Source organism: Thamnophis sirtalis, unplaced genomic scaffold (assembly GCF_051295495.1).
Source record: "Thamnophis sirtalis isolate CommonGarterSnake01/CBP01778 unplaced genomic scaffold, rThaSir2_p1.2 scaffold_1, whole genome shotgun sequence".
Lineage (NCBI taxonomy): Eukaryota > Metazoa > Chordata > Lepidosauria > Squamata > Natricidae > Thamnophis > Thamnophis sirtalis.
The window spans coordinates 155,380,063-155,401,311 of record NW_028261381.1 but is presented as its reverse complement, the minus strand read 5'-3'; the positions used below and the strand labels follow the sequence as shown (position 1 = coordinate 155,401,311).

Here is a 21,249-nt window from a genome sequence, read left to right as displayed (position 1 = left end):
GGGCCACCAGGCATGATTCTCCTCTATAATCTGGCTGCACAGTAGACTTGCTTGGTAGGAATTATCTGCTTAAGCTCGCACAAGTAAGCTTGATGATTGCAGAGAACATTTGAAATTCTCCCATCCCACAATTATCATGACTGCAATGTGCTTCTCTTCTCCAAGAGAAGTTACCTGAGTATCAACCCATCTCACACCCGTCTGTGTATTCTCCACTCTTCCGTAGAAATGAATAGGGAGCATGTACTCCGGACGAGCCTTCTCCCAGGGGTTTCCATGTCTTAGCCAATCATCAGCTTCTTCCACCTGCAATGAGAAAAGGCCAAGCATTAGTAAGATACTTCAAGCTAGGCAGGACAAGAAGAAATGAGCTCATTGGTCTTTATTTGTCTTCTAGATAATTTGCAGCCACATCATTTCATTGACATGATCAGGGATGGAACTTGTATATGGAAAGCACAAATTTCCCATGTCAATCACTGGCTCTTTTTAACTCTCTTCAACAGCTCGTCATTCTCATTCTCATTGCTCATTATCATAATTGGCACTCATGAGTTGAATATCGATGTATAAAGTTTAGAAAACAGAATTCTCCTCTCCTTGCTCAAGAACAGATAATTTCATTTTTTCTTTGCACTGAGAAACTCATTACTGTACATCAATGATTCAACAGAACTTCCTGTCTGTCACCTGAAGAAAGTTGTCTCGTTGAATCAAGAATTGGCCAATGTATGCCATGTTGTAATCCTTTCATTTAAACCCCAGTGATCTACTTGTCAACTTATTGTCTATTTATTTTTTGTTAATCATTATCTTAACCCGCTCCCTCAAAACCTTTGAAAGAAGGACAGAGCACAAATCTGTTTACATTTTTCCCTCTCTTATTTGCACAATTCACAATCCAGACTTTAGTGTAAAAGTTCATTCTTTTCTATATATAGAAATAATTGAATAAATATATTCCTTAAAAGAACAAAAATAGAGCAGGAAATGAATTTGGCTGCAATATTATGGCATCTGGCATTTTTAACCCAAATATATACAACAATTTACCAATCCATCTTACAATACAAAGCTAAGATAAATTCCACCTTAAAAAGAATCTTAAAAAATCCCATACAACCAAATACAGCACCGGATAATAAAAATATTGTGCCAACAAAGGCCACGTAGATAAAAATTTCAACTTCATCCCATCATGTTGACATTTTATAACTACTTCCAGTGACAAAATGAATGTATGTTTAACATCCCTGAAAGTACTTAGATACTGGACTGGATATTCTAGGATCTTAACTATTTATTCGATAGGAGGTTTATTAACCTGCAGTTCTTAATTAGATCTTTGATCTAATTAGAACCCCTAGATCTTAATTAGAACCCCTAGATCAGGGGTTACCGACCTTTCTGATCTCAGGGACCACCAAATTAATAATTTTAAATCCCGCAGACCACTAATATGATTTTTTTAAAAAGATAAATAGTATTTAGTGCAATATAAAAAATGCAATTAACTTTTCTGCAGCCCACCAAAATTTTCTCGTGGCCCACCAGTGGTCTATGGCCCACCAATTGGTGACCACTGGTCTAGATGGCTGCAATTATATTCATTCCCCCTTGTTTCTGTTCATATAGGCATCTTGAATTCTTTGATTTCGGAAACTCCTAAATCTTAAGAATATAACATATAGAATACTTCATGCAACAGAATAAACCGAATGATTTCACTCACTTATGTGTAAAGCCCTTGCACATATTTTGAAGCTTTTAAGCCCAAATCTTGCTTAAGATTTTACCATTGTTGAGATGGCCATTTTTTATCCTTCCTTCATCTAAGATTTCCATCTTACGTTTTTATGATTAATATGGATTTTTATATTTTATATATGGTTTTACATTTGTTTTTTATCTAATAGTTATGTGCCACCCCGAGTCACTTTTGATGAGATTGGCATCTATATACATTTCATTAATAAAAAAAATATGTAAAATCATCTTGGAGACCCAGTCCTGAATTAGGCATGAAAGCTGAATGGTGACTTTGGGCCAGTCCTTCTCTCTCTCTCTCAGCCCCACCCACCTAACAGGGTTGTTGCTATGGGAAAAATAAAAGGAGGAAGGAGTATCAGGTATGTTTGCTGCCTTGAGTTCTTCATAAAAATAATAAAGGTGAGATAAAGTAAATAAACATAAAAAGACCCAGGAAAATATGCATTTCTGTAATCTTCATGTGTCATAAGATAGTCTTCTTGTCCACCAATTGGAATGATAATGTTGGATAGGAAGCACCTCCAATTGTTCGTACTTACCTGCCATCCTTCTCTGATCTTCTGATTGAAAATGCCATACTCGTAGCGTATTCCGTAACCATAGGCTGCAAGCCCAAGGGTGGCCATTGAATCAAGGAAGCAAGCTATGGAAGGGAAAAAATATTGGATTCAGCTCCTTGAGCAGCATCCACCACACCTCAACACAGTTTTAGGGGAGAAAATGGTTCTAGGCAGGGGTGGGTTCCTACCAGTTCGGACCGGTTCGGCCAAATCAGTAGTGGTTTGGCAGCCTGGGTCACTGGAACCAGCAGCGACCCAGGCCTGCCACGCTCCCAAACTGGTTCTCCAGGCAGCGCCATCTTGTTTTTCGGTTCTGTGCATGCACAGAACAATTTTAGTTGTACTGTGCATGCGTGCACGGCGCACCCAAGGGCAAACCGGCAGTAGTGCCTGCCGGAACCCACCCCTGGTTTTAGGGAGATCTAATTGGAGTGGGGAGAAGTTAAGAAGCTATATAGGGGGATGTAGAATTTTCAGCGCTGAGTTGAACCCCTGGAGAAATGTCTCCAGCATAAGCTGAAGGGCAAGAAGTTCAAATCTTCCACCATTACACACTCTTCACTGCTTTGTTAAAAACTTAAAGCCAGGGCCCAGGGAAGGCATATCTGGAGCGCAACATTTTGCCTAAGAGGCATGCTAGGTGCTACTTGAAAAGTGGGCAGGGCTAAAACAAGGAAAATGGGCAGGGCCAAGACAAATCTGAGACAGAGAGAGAGAGAGAGGGGGAGGGAGGGAGAGAGGGAGGGAAAGAGGGGGGAAGGGAAGGAGAGGGGGGGAGAGAGCGCATTACACATTTTAGCCCTTCTTTCCAAAAGCATTACAGTCACTCAAATGGAATACTATTTCCAAATTTGGATGACAAGTAGAAAAAGCCATCATAAATGCATCATGAGAGTCATGGAACCCACAAATTGCCTTGTCCATCACTTCTGCCATCTTAATTTGACTTTAAAGGAAGAGCAAAAGTAGGGACAGACTTTCAATAGGCCATTGCCACCTCCTAACACTGATGTGTATGCCATGTATGCAATTTATGCAATGACTGCTTACCTGCCAGCCTGCCAAGACCTCCATTGCCCAGACCAGCATCTTCTTCAATCTCTTCTAGCTCTTCTATGTCAAGTCCTAGCTAAAAAAGCCCACAAAGAGACAAATGAATTCCAATCAAAATTAAAGTCAGAGAGGGCTGAAAGAGGTACTATAAATATAATATATACTATACACTGTACTCAGGGGTGGGTTCCTGCCAGTTCTAACCTCTTCTACAGAAGAGGTTCCACAAATCTACCGTGCCGTTTAGAACTGGTTCCAGCTCCCTCCCCCCGCCCATCTGCCCATCATCAAGATGAAGAGCGAGAGGAGGAATTCTGGGAGTTGAAGTTGACAAGTCTTAAAGCTGTCAAGTTTGAACACCTCTGGGGTATTTTTTTCTAAAGTGTTAGGGGTGCAAGGGTCTTGTAACTTGACAGCTTTAAGACTTGCACACTTGAATGCCAGAGTTCCAGAGCCAACATTTTGGTTGCTAAGCAAGAGCGTTGTTAAGTGAGTTTCACCACATTTTACAAGTTGGCCACACCCACCCAGTCACATGGCTGGCAAGCCACTCCCACCTGGTTACATGTCCAGCAAGCCACTCCCACCTGGTTACATGGCCGGCAAGCCACTGCCACAAAGCAGGTCACACCTACAGAAGTGGTTCTAAAAAATTTGAAACCCACCACTGACTGTACTACTATAAATACAGTTTCAAAATTTGATAAATAAAAATAAAAAAATATGAGAAAGGCTTTTGCCATTAAGGTTGTCTAAGCTGGCTCAATTTTTCAGAGCATCAGATTCAGAAATCTGCACAGTGGTTCTGAAGGAATTCACCAGAGTTGGCTAGGATTAAAATGGGAAAATGCTAAGAGAAGTCCAATTGTATTGTGGATTAGTCAAATTTCTGCAAGACAATATCTCTTAAATGCATGTGTCACTTGCATATTTCCAAAGTTTCCTTTTGAACATTGCTTCACATAGTGGGTTCTTTACAAATAACGGAATCACTCCAGTGTGCATTCAAACAGAAAAAGAAAAAAAAAGGAAATATAGACTGGATTTAATTCTTCAACAGAACTACAACTTGGTACACAGATGATTTACTCTCTGGGAAAAATACTGTGGAGGTAAGACACCCCTTTGGGGTGTGTGTTCTGTTAAGATAAAGCCTGTTGTGCCTTAAAATGGCTTCCACCATACTGCCGTAAAATAGCTTCTACTGTACAGCACAGTGGAGTTGCCATGGTAATGGCTTCACAGTACTCCAAAAGGGGGGTCACTCTGGTAAGGGGGAAAATCCAACATCAGAAATTACATTTGGTCTGGGATTATTTCTGAGACAAATGTATGGATTAGAATAAATAAATACCAGGGCAACGCCGGGTTATCAGCTGGTACTCTATAAACCACAGTATCATCTTTGGCTATTTGGTAACCAAGAGAAGTTCTCATAACTGACTTGCTGTGAATATGGGGGCATATCTTTTTCTTCTGGCTACCCTGAAGGCGGGAAGAAAAAGCCTGCAAGCCTGCATAGATTTATTTTGCATGGAATGTTAGATTCTATACAGCAAGCATTCAAACAACGCTGTTATTAAAAAACACTCACACACATAAGTTCACAGAACTTGGTGGTGTCTGAGGGCCCCAAAAAAAGAATTTAAAAGCCACATGCTGAGGAAATAGGATGCCCAACCCTGTCTTGGAGTTGTTAAGAGAGGCGCCAAGGTACATAAAGTGATACAAATGGAAAATAACATCTCCAAAATCAGAGAAACATTTGCTCTGATATAAACTTCAATGTCCACACATGATTGCATTCCTGCGACTAGCAGAAGCCAGCTTTGGTAGAAATTTTTGAAGAGGAAACAGTTCCAGCATAGGAAAGATTAGATCTTAAGTGGGGGAACTATGGAGAAGACATCATTGAATCTCAACTGAAATCAGTCCTAGCTAGCAAGCTCACTAGCAAGAGATGATGGCGGATCCATCATCAACTGAAAATGTCACATCTGAGTTGGCAAGAATCTCATAGACACTCATCACGGGTTCTTTTTTAAATCATAGCCAATTATATTAACTCAGAATCAAGAGATACATAAAAGCACTGGATCGGTGGCTTCTTTATATGTCCTTGGACTTGGTGGCTTCTTTATATCTCCTGTAAGGGCTAGGAAGATTTATTTTGCTTTATAAATATATAAAAGTGAGATGTGAAACCTAACTAATCTATTTGTGAGTACATCCTATTACTTTTATCCTATATTCTTTTCTTTGCTATCATTTCTATACCATTACTGTCTGAACTGTGATGGCGCAGTGGTTAGAATGCAGTACTGCAGGCTAATCCTGCTGTCTGCCAACTGCTGATTGTGGCAGTTCGAATCTCACCGGCTCAAGGATGACTCAGACTTCCATCCTTCCCAGGTCAGTAAAATGAGGACCCATATTTTTGAGGACAATATGCTGACTCTGTACACCACTTAGAGAGGACTGTAAACCAGAGGTTGTATTCAGCAAGTTCCGACAGGTTCTGGAGAACCGATAGCGGAAATTTGGAGTAGTTCGAAGAACCAGCAAAACCAGTTTCCCTGAACAGGAAAACAGAGCTGGAAAACAAATTAGTGGGGTGGGGAGGGAATGGGGATTTTGCAGTATCCTTCCCCTGCTACACCCACAAAGTCATGCTCACAAAGCCAAACCACACCCACAAAGCCAAGCCATGCCCACAAAACCATGCCCACAGAACCGGTAGTAAAAATGTTTGAATCCCACCACTGCTGTAAACACTATGAAGTGGCATATAAGTCTAAGTGCTATTGCCATTGCTATTACTATAACAATTTCTATACTCTGTATTCTATTCCTGCCTGGAATTAAGGGAGATTAAGATCAAATACATCTGGAGAGTGTTGATCAACAGTACTCAAGAAAACTTTACTTCACCAAGTCCTCCAGCTAGACTGTAGTCTAGTGCAACTGTAAGAGCCATGGTGGCGCAGTGGTTAGAATGCACTCTTGCAGGTTAACTCACTGCTCACTCCAGGAGTTAGATTCGGAGCGGCTCAAAGTTGACTCAGCCTTCTATCCTTCCAAGGTTGGTAAAATGAAGACCCAGATTATTGTGGGTGTTATACTGACTCTGTAAAGCCGCTTAAAGGAGGCTGTAGCAATAGCAATAGTTAGACTTATATACCGCTTCATAGGGCTTTCAGCCCTCTCTAAGCGGTTTACAGAGTCAGCATATTTCCCCCAACAACAATCCGGGTCCTCATTTTACCCACCTCGGAAGGATGGAAGGCTGAGTCAACCTTGAGCCTGGTGGGATTTGAACAGCCGAACTGCAGTCAGCTGAAGTAGCCTGCAGTGCTGCATTTAACCACTGCGCCACCTTGGCTGTAAAGCACTGTGAAGCGGTATATAAGTCTAAGTGCTGTTGCTATTGCAAACTGGAACAACCATATCACCATTTCAGCTAGACAGGTGTCAGAATAGATAGTTTATCAGAGAGAATGTAACTTGCACCTTCAGGAGGACACGACTGGCAGCTTTCTTTCTTTACCTGATAAATTGCCTCATCACAGGCATTCTGTAGTCCTAGGTTGATCATGGTATTTTGCAAAGTCCGGCCCATGTAAAATTCCAAGGAAAGGTAGTAGATTCTCTGGAACAAAAAAAGCAGAGCATATAATAAAATCTCACTCAGCCTGGGACTCCTGACTCTGTGACTGCAACCCGTCCACATTTGGAGGAACCGAAAGAGAAGCTCCTCCAACAAGCAAAACAAACAAGCAAACAAACCCACCAATGGAACAATGCCTTGGAATGGTCTCAATCAATGGAATCCCAAAGAGTTTAAGTCAAAGGAATGCAGAGCATCTCTGGGCCCATATTAGGGTGCAAAACCTCTTCAGAGACAAGTTTCTAAGGTTCATTTGGCTAATGAGTGCCATGCTGGTGGTCTTCTCTAAAAACAATAGTCTATATGGCTGAGACAATACACGTGTTTGCCCAAAAATAAGACCGGGCCTTATTTTCTTTTGATACCCCCCCCCCAATGGTTAGGGCTTCTTTTCAGTTGGGTGTAATTGTTGACTTACCTCACGGCAGTGGTACCAACTGCCCCGCCCATTGGGAGCCTGTTGCTGGCCCACTTCTTCTGTGGCCGCTGGCCGCTGCTTCCACGCCTCCATTTTGCCTTCTGGAAAGCTCTCTGCAGCTGAAAAATGGGCTCCAGATTGATACACAGGGTGCCCCATGGCTTCAGTTTTGTCTTCAGATGCCTTCCGGAAAGCCCTCTGCAGTCAGTAACAGAGCTGCAGAGCTCTTCAGAGGGCTTTCCGGAAGGCAAATGAAGGCAAAACTGAAGCCAGGGGGCATCCTACGTATCAATCCGGAGCCCGTTTCTCAACTGCAGAGGGATTTACGGAAGGCTCTAATGGTGGCAACGCATGTGAGTGGCAGCAAGCAGCCGCAGAAGAAGTGGGCCGCAGAAGCAGCAGCCGCAGAAGAAATGGGCTGTAGAAGCCGAAGCAGGTGTCGGAGTGTGCGAGACCTGGTAAGTAGGGCAGTTCCACCCCCCATCCCCACCCTAGCTTAATTTTTATCTTGCCCCACCCTCTGCACCCCGGGGTGGATGGGGTCTTAATTAGAGCTAATTTTGGGGTAGGGCTTAATTTGCGTGCATGCATTCAAGAACATGATAGGGCTTGTTTTCAGGGTGGGTCTTATTTTAGGGAAGACACGATATTTGAATTGTAATTTAATGTAATCAATATGCAATCTAGTTAATATGATTACAGCTATGATTTCCTCCTTTGTTGTATTAACTATCACATGCAATGTAATACATGTATTACATGCAATTATCTAATAAGCTCTGGAGTCTCTAAGGGTTGCAGCTTTCAAGATCTGTAAGAAATCTGGAAAGGTTCCGGTAGCAGATTAAGGGGAATAGACTTCTCATCCAGAAGCTCTGCAGAACCATTGATATTGGAGCACAGTAACTAGTCCAGTAGCTAGCTAGCAGTAGTTAGATTAGTAAGATAGTACAGGATGGCTTTTTATGCTCCTGGATGTATTTCAGAATTTTTATGGTCCACTTGTGGACTTGCTTTTTCTTTTTCTTTCTAGGATGGGTACAAAGAACGCTGAACTCGGTGGACCTTATCTAGAAAGGACACAGATTCACTTGATGGACTATTACCAGATTGTGAAATCAGATCAAACTCACTTTTGGCCCAGACGATTCTACTCACTTTCAAGGATTAGCTTAGCAAAACCGAATGCAATTCATTCATAGCCAGCCCTGTGCGTAGGACTCCAAAAGTATTTCCCCTGTTAGCTTTGCTTTTTGATTGTTTAGTAAGCAAACACTTTTTTTAAAAATCATCTCAGGAGCCAAACACCTAATAGTAATCTTGCTGTTATAGATTTGGCAGGCCTAACTGAAGTAAATAAAGGAGTCAGGCCAGGCCAGGCCCTTTAACAAACACAGGGTTTGATTAAACTTAATTTACTCAAATGTGTGCTTTTTTTCTTGATGTCCTGAAGATTCAGTTCAAAGATGACCGATGAAGGACAAGGATGAGCATCCCCCTGCATCCCTCAATATAGATTTGGAAATAAAATAAGGAAGTTTTCCCCAGAAAAGAAAAGTTGAACTCTCCTCCCAAAAATCTTACCGCAGTTCCACACAGTATGTCACATAATCTCACCCTTTATTGTCTTAACAATTGTTAACTTCAGTCCTCCCAGAACCTATTGATTGACTCCATCAGTATATTGTTCGTCTCTATATTAGGAACTAGGAGAGTACAGAATCAATTCAAAATCTGCATTTTAATTTGGAGGATGTTGGCTAAAGGTAATTTTAAATATAGACGTTCTCTGATTCACTGGGTTTGTTATTTATGCATACCTGCTATATTGTACCATATGTACATTGGCTCTCCTTGAATTCACTAATTATAGAAAAAGTGACATCGACACTTAAATCTGATGCAAAAGGAGCAGCTCTGCTGCTTGATACAGAACTATTTCCTTTTCTGGCATATTTATAAATAAATTATGGAAGGATACATTTCTGCCTTTTTTTTTTGTAATCCTTCCAGGTATGCCAGGATTTATTGTTTGATGAAATTGCATTTTTTTTTAAAATACAAGTAATAACATATTATTTGTTTAGACTAATGAATTCCTTTCATTATTTAGGTAAGAAAGGGAAAAACAATGTTAAGAATAATTGTGTTCTCTATATAGCAGTTGAACAGAGAAGGAATTTCTATCTACATGGGGATTTCATTTAATCAGATTGAGTTCATCTAATATAATTAAACAAACAAACAAACAATAAAACAGGCATTTGCACAGCCAGTATTTTTAAAAAAATTACAAGACATGGCTTGTTATTTAAAAAAAAAGCCAAACATATACTGTCTCTGAAAGTGAGTCTTTTTCTAGTTACCATCCTCTGCAGTCATCCCAGTCTCATCTCAACAATTGAGATGAGACAGCAACTCCTAGAATTCCTGGACAATAAAGCCAAAGCTGCAAGTTATTTTCAGTTGAAAACCTATTATACTGAGATCAGAGGCTACTATCTTTTTAAAAATCTTCTAATCTGGTGGATGTTTGAAACATGGCTGATATATTGATTCTGTCTTGTATGAAGAACTCTTTTTTTCTTTCCCAAAGCTTGGAAAGGATAATATTTACTCGCTTTCTCCAACTCTCTTTTAACCATCTCATTTTATTGATTTGGGTCAAGGTTCTTCTTTGTTCTAAATGTCAACCGAGAGAACACATTCACGAAACATGGTTGAGTGTGCCACCTCAGAGTCCCATAGAACCTATTCCATACTGAATGAAGACTTACATAAAATGCTTGACCATTTAAGCTAACCAATGAATTTTTAGCTTCCCAATTTCTTCCACTTTATTTGTCTCACCTTGGGGTCCTTTTCGTAGTAGTATTGCTGAGTGCGGATCCACCTGCCCACCAGGTGATCCCGTACAGTGTGAGCCAGGGCAAAGTAGTAGTCCCGAGGAGTGGCCACATTGCGGTCCTTAACAAGGGTGAAATGTAGATGTCGATTAAAGCCCTTTTTCAGCTCAGCCACATTCTCCACTCCAACAATGCCACGAATGCTGATCTGTTTACGCTTCTCCTGGTCGGTAAGGGGCCGAGACATGGCTGCTGAGGCTGTGATCTGGAGAAACAGAGCAGAAAGATTTCAATCTGATCTGCTTTCAGCACCGACAGAGCACTGACCTCTGGGTCCTGCGGCCAGCTTCTCTCCTCCTCTCTTTGGGACCAGGTTCTGCTCGAAGGGAGGAGTTTAATGCCAACAGTGTCCAGCTTTAAGCAGGGCCTCCAAAGCTGAATCATAGTCTCTCTCCAAAGAGGGTTGTGTGTATGTGTGTCAGAGATCCACGAGCCAAACTCAAATGCATCGAGCTGGGTCAAAGTCCAACGCTATGTAATTCCTTGTATTATATTAGAAATGCAAATAAAACCATGTTTAAAGCAATGCCCGCACAGAAACTTGCCACATCTGAATGCCGACCCTGTTCCAAAAGAGGCAAAAGGGAGAACACATCCACCCAAAAGGTCTTTCCTCCAAAACTGAGAGAATCCTGAATTTTGGCTACAACACTAGAGATTGTAGGACAGAATGTACACTATATCAGGGGTGAAATCCAGCAGGTTCTGACAGGTTCTGGAGAACCGGTCGTGGAAATTTTGAGTAGTTCGGAGAACCGGCAAATGCTACCTCTGGCTGGCCCCGGAGTGGGGAGGGAATGGAGAATTTTGCAGTATCCTTTCCTTGCCACGCCCACCAAGCCACGGCCACAGAACCGGTAGTAAAAAAAAAGAATTTCACCACTGCACTATATACATACAAAAGATGAACAAAAGATGGGAAAAGAATATCAGGGTCTCTTCTTTCTTTTGAGGAACAATGTTGTAGGACAGGGATGGCAAACCTATGGCACATGTGCTACAAGTGGCACGCAGAGCTCTCTCTGCAGGCATGCGAGCCTTTAACCCAGCTCAGTTCTACCGCGCATGCATACACACCTCCTGCCGGCCAGCTGATTTTCGGATCTCTGCCGCGCATGCGTGGGAAAGTGGGGCACATGCGGGAGGCCCACGCACATGCGTGGGGGGCAGGAGGGAGCACGGGGTGTGTGGCACCTCCCCTGCGGCCTATTTTTGGTCCCTGGAGGCTGCAGGGAGGCCTACTAGGCCCCAAAATGGGGGCACGGGGGGCAGGAGGGGTAATGCCACCCCACTCCAGGGGAAAGTTAGCGCAAAACCCCAATTTCCTCCCAATCAGCTGGGACTTGGGAGGCAGAGGATAGATGGAGACGGGGCCAGTCAGAGGTGGTATTTACTGGTTCTCTGAACTACTCAAATTTCAGCTACTAGTTCTTCAGAACTGGTCAGAAGCTGCTGAATACCACTCCTGCACAAGAGGCACAATTCAATTACTGAAAGGGCATCCCAGTCAAGAGAAGTATGTTATTTAATTGTAGATTTTCCTTTTTCAATGTAATACCCTCCAAATACGTAGTACTACCACACCCTTCATCCCCAATTACCATGAACAGTAATGATAAAAGTTGCTAAAAAAGTAAAAACTGGGGGGGGGGGGAGAACAACCCAACAATTTCAAAGCTGATTTGCAGAAACATGTCACACAGGGATCAAAAACCAGCAGAAGTTTTAGATTTGAAAAATTCAGATTACAACTAGTTTGACCAGTTTATGGATCAGGGCTCCCTCTGACATAAGGAACACAGTAGAAACACAGTACAGGTAGTCCTTGAGTTATGACCACAACTGAGCCCCAAATTTCTGCTGTTAAGTAAGACATTTGTTAAGTGAGTTTTGCTCAATTTAACAACCTTCTTTGCCACAGTTGTTAAGTGAACCACTACAATTCATAAGTTAGTAAACCAGTTATTAAGCGAATCTGGCTTCCCCATTGACTTTGCTTATCAGAAGGTCAGATAAGGTGATCACATGACCTTGGGACACAACAAAGGTCATAAAAATGAACCAGTTGCCAAGCATCTGAATTTTGATCACATGATCACTGAGATGCTGCAAAGGTCATAACTATGAAAAACGGTCATAAGTCACATTTTACAGTGCTGTTGTAACTTTAAACGGTCAGTAAATGAACTGTTGTAAGTCAAGGACTACCTGTATGTTCTTTCTGTGCCTTGGTGGCACAGTGGTTAAAGTGCAGTACTGCAGGATACTTCTGCTGATTGCAATTTGGCAGTTCAAATACCACTAGGCTCCAGGTTGACTCAACCTTTCATCCTTCCGAGATGGGTAAAATGAGGACCCAGATTGTTGGGGGCAATATGCTGACTCTGTAAACTGCTTAGAGAAGGCTATAAAGCACTGTAAAATGGGGAGAAAGGAGCTGATGTTGCAATGATACAACCTGTGACCTCGGAGCTCCGAGATCAGTCGACACTTTTGCCACTGGATGGTCCATTTGGACCTAAACCGTCCCAAAGAGACAGTGACAGGGAAGAGTACGTCTTGCTGATCTCAGGGAAGTAAAATACAGTATATAACTTGATATGAAGCATAGGTGATGACTGTGGAAGGGATGCACGAAAGTTCTTTGTAGCCAATTGACACACTTTCTACAATTTGTAATGGAAGATGATTTTAAGGTGTTTGTTTGTGTTTATTCAAAAAATTAAAATTTTATTTAAAAAAAGCACTGTAAAATGGTATATAAGTCTAAGTGCTATTGCTATATATTCAAAAAGAACATTTTTTTTTGCCCAATTCAATTGGGAATGCAGCCATATAGCCCATTGTTGTTGTCAGTTGTGAAGTCATGTTTGACCCATCGCGACCCCATGGACAACATTCCTCCAGGCCTTCCTATCCTCTACCATCCTCTTGAGTCCATTTAAACTACTGTTTCAGTGACTCCATCCAGCCACCTCATTCTTCTTCTTTTGCCCTCAATCTTTCCCAGCATTAGGTTATTCTCTAGTGAGTCCTTCCTTCTCATTAGGTGGCCAAAGTATTTGAATATAGCCCATATCACCAGTTATAGCTACACAAGAAGATTAAGTTGAGTACTTCAAGCTCTAGAACAGTTTTTCTCAACTTTGGTCACCTTAAGATATCTGGCCTTTTAACTCCCAGAATTCAGCCTAGTGTTCATACTTGTTAAAGTGAGTAGGGTTGAGAAACACTGTGGTAGAACATTCACATAACATACCAAGCCTGCTTAGTTTTAATTTTACTTTTATTCTTCCTAACTCTGTGGGCTGGTCATCTTAGTTGATGAATTGGGGCACTTATTCACCCAGAAAATGGGTTAGAAAAGTCACTTCCACTGGGTTTAATGAGATTTATTTCCCAGCAAGGATGTTTGTCATGACAACACCACTTTGGATTCAATCCCAGACAAAAGCTATTTGTACTTTATATGTCTCTCTTCCAGAAGCTAAAAGGGGTGCACATAATTTCTTCCTTTATATTTTATACTGCACACTTATAACCTTGGGCGCACCAAGGAACTGCCCCATAAACAGCTGGGAACTTGATCTCAGTTCTCCCCAATCCAAGAGCAATAGTATAACAGAGGTCTCAAATGCCACTAAGGCATCATTTATTTCACCACTTTGTTCTATATTAGGGCAGAAACTTGGTGGATATGCTCAAACCAAACCACCAAACCTGGCTAGAAAAGCACAACTTGCAATCAGTTCACACCTTTTGATCCAAGACAAAGGCAAACACATTAGGCACTAGTTCCTGTCGCCAAAGAGCGTTTTCACTTTCTTCCTGCAGAGGTGTGGGAGTTGCCCGGTCGTTATTTTACCTGTCACTTTTGCGCAGCGACTTTCCTACTCGCTTCCACCTGGAAGAGGAGGAGGCAGTGTAGAAAGGGGTCAGGGAGCCTCCCTTCCTCTTCCATCTACGGGACGAGATCGTGGGGTCGGGGGGGGGAAGGGATCCCTTCTTTCCTGGCTCCCCCCCCCCTTCGCAAAGAGAGATCGAGAGCGCTTTCCCCGGGGGCTCCGATGCTAGGTAACTACTCCGAAGCCCTTCCGCGTTCCTGGAGCCCCAGGGCGTGTCCCCAGATCCACCCTGCCTGCGCCTTGTCCGCGCAAGACAAAAGTCCACGCAGGGCAGACCCAGAGGCCGATCGCTGTTAACGAGCAAAGGACAAGACAACCAATCTACCTGCTCTCGATCCTAGGACGAGAGATCTTCCTGCGCCTCCTCTCTCCGAGCTCGAGTTAGCCGAAGTGGTTTTCCTGCAGGAAAGGGGCAGACCCAAGCCCTCTTTTTTATAGATTGCCATTCGTCGGGTTCCACGCCTGTCCGGAGTCTGGCACCGCCTCCTCATCGTTGGATGGGGAAGTTTTTTCTTGCCCGCGGGGTGGGGTGAGGAAGGGAACTGGACTGGAGCGGCGAGCTGGGCTGCTGGTAAGGAAAGCGAGGGGGGTTGATTCGGTTCCTTGAAGGGCGTGATCTGGCCTGCCCGATGCCCGCCCAGCCGTCTGTGTTTTTCCTGGCTCCAGAGCTGGCCTGCTCCTGGGCCCGTTTGCAAGCCTTGCGTTGGCCCGAACTGGGAAGGCTGGCAGGATCTTGCCATGTTCTCAGAGAAGAGCACCGGGAGAAAGACGTGACAGCGGAAATCAGAAGGGCTGAAGCAGAAGAAGCATTTGGAAAGGAAAAGGCAACCGAGGGAGCAAATGTAGCCTTGGGTGATAAGAGGACGAGGAGCGAGCCCTGCTGGGCAGGTGTAGTTCAGAACGTTTTTTTCCCCCCCAAGGGCAAAGGAAGGTCGTGAGAAAAGGGAGGAACCATCGAGGTAGACATCCATGGAGATTCTCAGTCATCCAGGTCGTGGTTGTCCCAAAGGTGCTTTTTTTTCCAGCCAAGACGCAACGGGACTTTCTGGTTTTTCTTTGAAGGCGTTTCGCTTCTCATCCAAGAAGCTTCTTCAAGCTCTGACTGGATCCAGTCAAAGCTGAAGAAGCTTCTTGGGCGAGAAGCGAAAAGTCAGTGAGGAAACCAGCTTCCCTTAACAACCTTGTTTACTAATTTAACAACTGCAGCAGCTTGCTTAACAAATGAAGCAAGAAAAGTCGTAAAAATGGGGCGAAACTCAACTCCATGTCTCACTTAGCAACATAAATGTTGAGCTCGATTGCGATTGTTAAGTTGAGGGCTACCTGTATACTCTACAGTAATTCACCTCCATAGGAATCCTTTAGGCAGGGGTTTTCAACATCTGTTGATTAGAGCAGTGGTCTCCAACCTTGGCAACTTTAAGACCTGTGGACTTCAACTCCCAGAGTTCCTCAGCCAGGCTGAGGAACTCTGGGAGTTGAAGTCCACAAGTCTTAAAATTGTCAAGGTTGGAGACAACTGGACTAGAGGACTGCATTAATATCTGCCTGGCATGTCCAGTAAGCCTACTGCAAAATTTGCTAGGGTTAGGGTCTTTGGGGATCCTTCGACGTCCCGTCCCCCCACAAAGTAAACATACATTCTCTGGGGACACTAAAGCAATGCAAGAAAGCATACGTGGCTTGTGGCTTATGCTTTCTGTGCCCTATCTTTTAAAGAAAGACTGTGGGACTGACACAAAAGTGGAATCCTAGATTCCTGCCTATCAGGCATCCTGACCCAAAGACCTTAAAATAAATAATTAAAACTTAACTAAACTAAAAAAAAAAAAAAAGTGGGGGGAATTGGAAAGTTGCAAAACTTTTATTTATTTACAAGATTGCCTATAGGCTTTACTAGGATGATAGCATCTCTCTGATAACTTTTTAAAAACTATAAATGTCCGGCATGAGAGTCCCTCTCGTCATAAAATTTGTGATATGCCCCCATCCTTTTTTTGTCCTTTCTCTCCGACATCAAAATGCAGAAAATGTAGAAACTGGAAAGCAAAGATTTAGGACCGTTTCATTTCATGCATTATTTCTGAGAATAAAAGCATAGCTGAGCATAGAATTGATTTGTGGGGTTTAATGAAGGGATAATGTGTATCTGTATAGGAGCCAGGAGAAGCAGAAGTAAGGGACAATGAGAATTTAGTTGCAGTTAATGGCTGATAAAATAGGTAACGAAGTTTGAAGAGTCATTAAACTGAGGACAAAAGATTTTGTAGCCACATCTGATTTTTTTTGCTGTTCCTTAAAGTATTACAAGATACTTTTGTTTATCCGTTGGAAATGTTAATAATTGTTGGTTATAAACGATCCGTTTCTGGCTTCGGGGGGGCCTGGGGGAGGCCGTTTTTGCCCTCCCCAGGCTTCAGGGAAGCCTCAGGAGCCTGGCGGGCTGCACGCTAATGTGCAGGGGAGGCGGGAAGATTGAGTGGGCACGTGTGCGTGTGCAATAACACGCACACAATTTTGGCACGCTGTAAGAAAAAGGTTCCCAGTCACTGCCATAAACCAAAGCTAAGCAAACCATGATTTTGAGTGATAGTCTGAATCCAGGCTCTATTTAGAATGCAGTAAAAAGGGTAAAAAGCTTCAAAAGAAAGCAACATTTTCTTTGCAGAATACCACCCATATAAATAATTAATAAATAAGGCATGGTTATACTGCCATCATGTGGAAAGTAACATGACGAGGGGCCAGGGTGAAATGAACAGGCCTATAGATTTCCCCTGAGCCTGCATTTATTTCCTTGTCTGGGAGAACACTGAGTTCATGTTGACCATTGAAATGTGACTGAATATTGCCAATTAATGACTCCAAATGTTATTTCCTATTCATTTTGATGTTTACCAAAAGTTCTGTTATGAAGTTTTGACGCTGGCTGTTCTCACAGGTAAAACTTAAATACATATCAACTAAAGCATTCATGTGAAAAAACAGTTTGGCATAGTGGTTAAGGCTTCAGGCTAGAAACAGGAAAGTCATAAGTTCTAGTCCCGCCTTAGGCACAAAGCCAGCTGAGTGGCCTTGGGCTGATCAGTTTCTCTCAGCCCTAGGAAACAGGTATGGACAAACCATTTCTGAAATCGTACGAAGAAAACTGCAGGGACTTGTCCACTGTCCAGGCAATCACCAGAGGTCAATACTAACTGGACACCACATATCTGCACAAAACTATAAATCTAGAATTTGCAGAAGTTGTTTTCTTTTCTTAGACCAGTGATGGCTCACCTTTTGGTTGTCGTGTGCCAAAAGTGTGCCGCACCCATAATGCAATATGCATGAGACACCCCTTTGCGCCCTGCGCATGCACACACAACCCCTGCACTCCCCCTACCTCCCCCCGCCCCATTTTGGGCCTAGTAGGCCTCCCTGCAGCCTCCTGGGAGCAAAAATGGGCCGCGGGGGGAATGCTGCACTGCCACACTCACTCCTGTCCCCCCACATTCGTGCATGACCCCCCTACCCCTCCCTGCATGTGCATCTCCCGCATGTACCCCAAAATAAGCCCAAAAATTAGCTGGCTGGTGGGAGGTGTGCGTGCATGCGCAATCGAGCTGAGCTGCGGTGATGGCTCACGTGCCCACAGAGAGGGCTCTAAGTGCCATCCGTGGCACATGTGCCATAGGTTCTCCATCACAATCTTAGACCTTGAAAATATGCCCAGTACAGCATAAGCAGGTGGGATTCAAATAATGTAACAACCAGTTCTCTGCCCTAATGGCTAGCTGGATGGGCAAGGCTCGTTGGTCATGTGACCGGGTGGGCATGGCCAACTCAAAGTCATTTAGATCGATGGGCGCTTTGCCCTAGCTGTGACAATGTAATAAGGGTTAACCGGAGAGGCAGTTTCTGTAAGCAGGGCAATAAAGATTAGGCTAGAAACAGCACCAGAATGTTTCCTTCCTGCCTTCCTTACAGGATTAATCCTGTAAAGTGGAAAAAAATAAAATGAGATTTCTTCCAACAATCGGTTCTACAAACTGAAAGTTAACAACCGGTTCTCCCGAATAGGTGCGAACTGGCTGAATCCCACCACTGAAGCAGAGATATGTTATGCAAGAGACATCTAATTTGCTCTTTGTGATATTTTTTCTGGTTGTTTAAAATGTTTAACTACATTAGCTATTGGATTTATAAAATGATGACCTCTTCTTTCAGACCCTATTGCAGGTAATTTAGACTGTTTTCTGAGATGTTATTCACGAGCGGAGAGATTCTGAGGAAGGGAAGCCATCGGCAGCTTGGTATTTCTGCTATTTTCCCCAAGTTAAAGAGGATTTCTCAGTTTGGTGGGAAAGTCCCTGGGATTGTGAAGATTTGTGCCAAATATGTACATCCACAAATACACACTCAAGCTCATATTTTGTCCCAATATTCATACACTGAGAATGACCAGGAAACTGAAGTCATCACAGCAGGTCAGGACAAAATGATGTGTGAGGGAAACAAGGAGATAGTGGTGTGGGTAGATATGGTGGGAGTTTAATAATTTCTCTATTCTAACACATTAACAGAGGTGGTATTTAGCTGGTTCAGAACAGTTCACCCAAACCGGTAGCGGAAATCGCGGGTGAGGATGGGCCCGCCCCCACCCACCCTGCCCCAGCTCTATGCCATCCTATTTAGACACATATTTAGGTTTTTGAGACTGGGCACATACGTGGAACAGGGGCGTGCGAGCAAAGCGCATGCACGGAAGACCGTGCACATATACAGACATGCGGGGCGCATGTGTGCAGCAAACTGGTGGTAACAAAATGTGAAACCCACCACTGCACATTAACATGACCATTTTGTGGTAAATTTGGAGCAGATGAGGGGGTCCACCAAGGGAACAGGCTTGGGGATGGTTATAGAGCCCTAGAGATGCAGGGCTCCTCTTGTATCCATCTGTTAATTCTGGCAAACAGTTAGACATCCTATTTTCCTTTAACCTGTTTAGAAAGTAGTATTAGCATTGATGCTATTCCAGCTAGGAACCTCAGAAATATTCAAGTAACATCTTAAGATTCAACATGTGCCCAGCAAGGTAGAGTATTGTAACTATAACCAAAATAATTAGTTCTCATAAAATATATATTTAATTTCTTTGTTGCTGTGTGTAATGTCCCAAAGCTATAGGATGTGGCTTCAAGACCTTTACATGATTTACTCCTTTTAAATCTTTAGCTCTCCATACTTAAACTTATTTTTTCCCCCATTTCTTTTTATTTGCTTTCCTGGCATGGGAGGATAGGCTCCATTTAGAGGCATCCGTGGATATGCCTGGGCTTCCAATCTAATTTTAGCAGCATGGGTGTCCATAGAGGAGATTTAAAAAAGGCAAGATGATGGCTGTAACTGCACATTCTATTCTCCGCCTCTTTCTGCTGTGTGCAAAAAAAGGGGAGGGTTTGCACAGTTGTGGCCACCATCTAGACCTGTGATGGCGAACCTATGACACAGGTGCCACACAGACCCATATTTGGTGGGATGCCAGCCGTCAGCTCCGGTGCGCATGCGTGTGCCAGCCAGCTGATTTTTCGCCTTCCCCAGGCTTCAGGAAAGCCTCCGGAGGCTGGGGAGGGCGAAAAATGGCCCCAATAGGCCAACCGGAATTCTGGTTGGTTCGTTGGGGTCGTTTTTTTGCCCTCCCCAGCCTCTGCAGGCTTTCCTGAAGCCTGGGGAGGGCAAAAACAGCCTCCACCACCACCCCGGACGGATTGTTTCTGAACTTCCGGTTGGGAAGGGAGGCTTTTCTGAAGCCTGGGAAGAGTGAAAAATCAGCTGGCTGGCATGCACATGCGCAGGCCAACCAGAAGGGCCAACCGGAAGTTCAGAAATGATCCATTTCCAGCTTCTGGAGGGCCTCTGGGGGAGGCCGTTTTTGCCCTCCCCAGACTTCAGAAAAGCCTCTGGAGCCTGGGGGGGGGGTCATGCTCACATGTGCAGGGGGCCTGGGAGGTTGAGTGGGCATGCATGCATTCCAGCGTGCGAGCGTGCAATGTTGGCACGGCGTAAGAAAAAGGTTCACCATCACTGGTGTAGACTTTTTAACTGCTGTGGATATTGCTGATATTATAGCTTCCCTGTTCAAATCTGAACACACACACATACAAACACCCTCCACCACACCACACACCACAGACACAAACACACACACACACACACTTCCTCAAATATACATCCAAAAGGCAGCAGAAATTTGTAGTTCTCCACCTATTCTTTTTATTAGAACACTACATATGACCCCGGTGGGCCTGGAGGGCAGCTGTTTAGAGCTAACAATTGCCAATGACATATTATGCATCACTAGGAATCTATTCTAAGCATCAGGAACATTGTAAGGAAGCAGAACAGATGTCTGTGGAAAACAGGGCTGTAATGGCCCAGCCACCAAGCCTCTTTAGAAACGTAAAACCGTGAGGAGATATGTGTCATCTTGGAACCCGACTCCTTTGCAGCAAAGAAAATCAACAATATGAATGCAAAATAGCACCCATTGAATAAATTAGGTAAACATAAACAAGGCAAACAAATCAAGAACACCGTCACCACAGAGAAAGATGAATTCAACAGGGAAGGAATCCTTGGTGAGAACCAGCAACCTATTTACAGACATGTCTTTTCTTGTTTTGTTTCAGCGTGTGGTTTTATTTTCGTGGCCATGTTGTTTCACATGATCTTTTTCTTCAGCTCCTCCTTGGCTTATCTCCGCTCCTCATTAAAATAATGGGAAAAATCATTAATAATTTAATGATATGATGCATTGGTAAAGGAAGAAAAAATCCTATTTCCGTTGTCACAAACACAATGGTGGGTTGTTGTTTTTTTTGCTTTGGTGTGTGTGTGTGAGAGAGGGGGGGAGGGGGGGAGGGAGGGAGGGAGGGAGGGAGGGAGGGAGGGAGGGAGGGAGGGAGAGAGAGAGAGAGAGAGAGAG

General features: G+C 43.5%; 1 protein-coding gene across 2 annotated transcripts in view; it reads right to left on the bottom strand.

Annotated features, from left to right (window-relative positions):
* Positions 1–14,814, bottom strand: part of PYGL (glycogen phosphorylase L) — a 41,543-nt gene extending 26,729 nt beyond the window's left edge. The window contains exons 1-6 of one of the 2 annotated variants that reach the window (XM_087728632.1): positions 14,605–14,814; positions 10,319–10,579; positions 6,931–7,032; positions 3,381–3,459; positions 2,310–2,413; positions 175–306 (exon numbers count right to left, since the gene is read on the bottom strand). In XM_087728632.1, the coding sequence (XP_087584758.1) occupies positions 175–306; positions 2,310–2,413; positions 3,381–3,459; positions 6,931–7,032; positions 10,319–10,561 (660 nt within the window). In that variant the 5' untranslated portion in view covers positions 10,562–10,579; positions 14,605–14,814. Of the gene's footprint in view, positions 1–174; positions 307–2,309; positions 2,414–3,380; positions 3,460–6,930; positions 7,033–10,318; positions 10,580–14,239; positions 14,263–14,604 lie in introns of those variants that run through there. The other variant, XM_087728638.1, reaches the window with a different exon arrangement.
* Between the last annotated feature and the right edge of the window lie 6,435 nt (positions 14,815–21,249).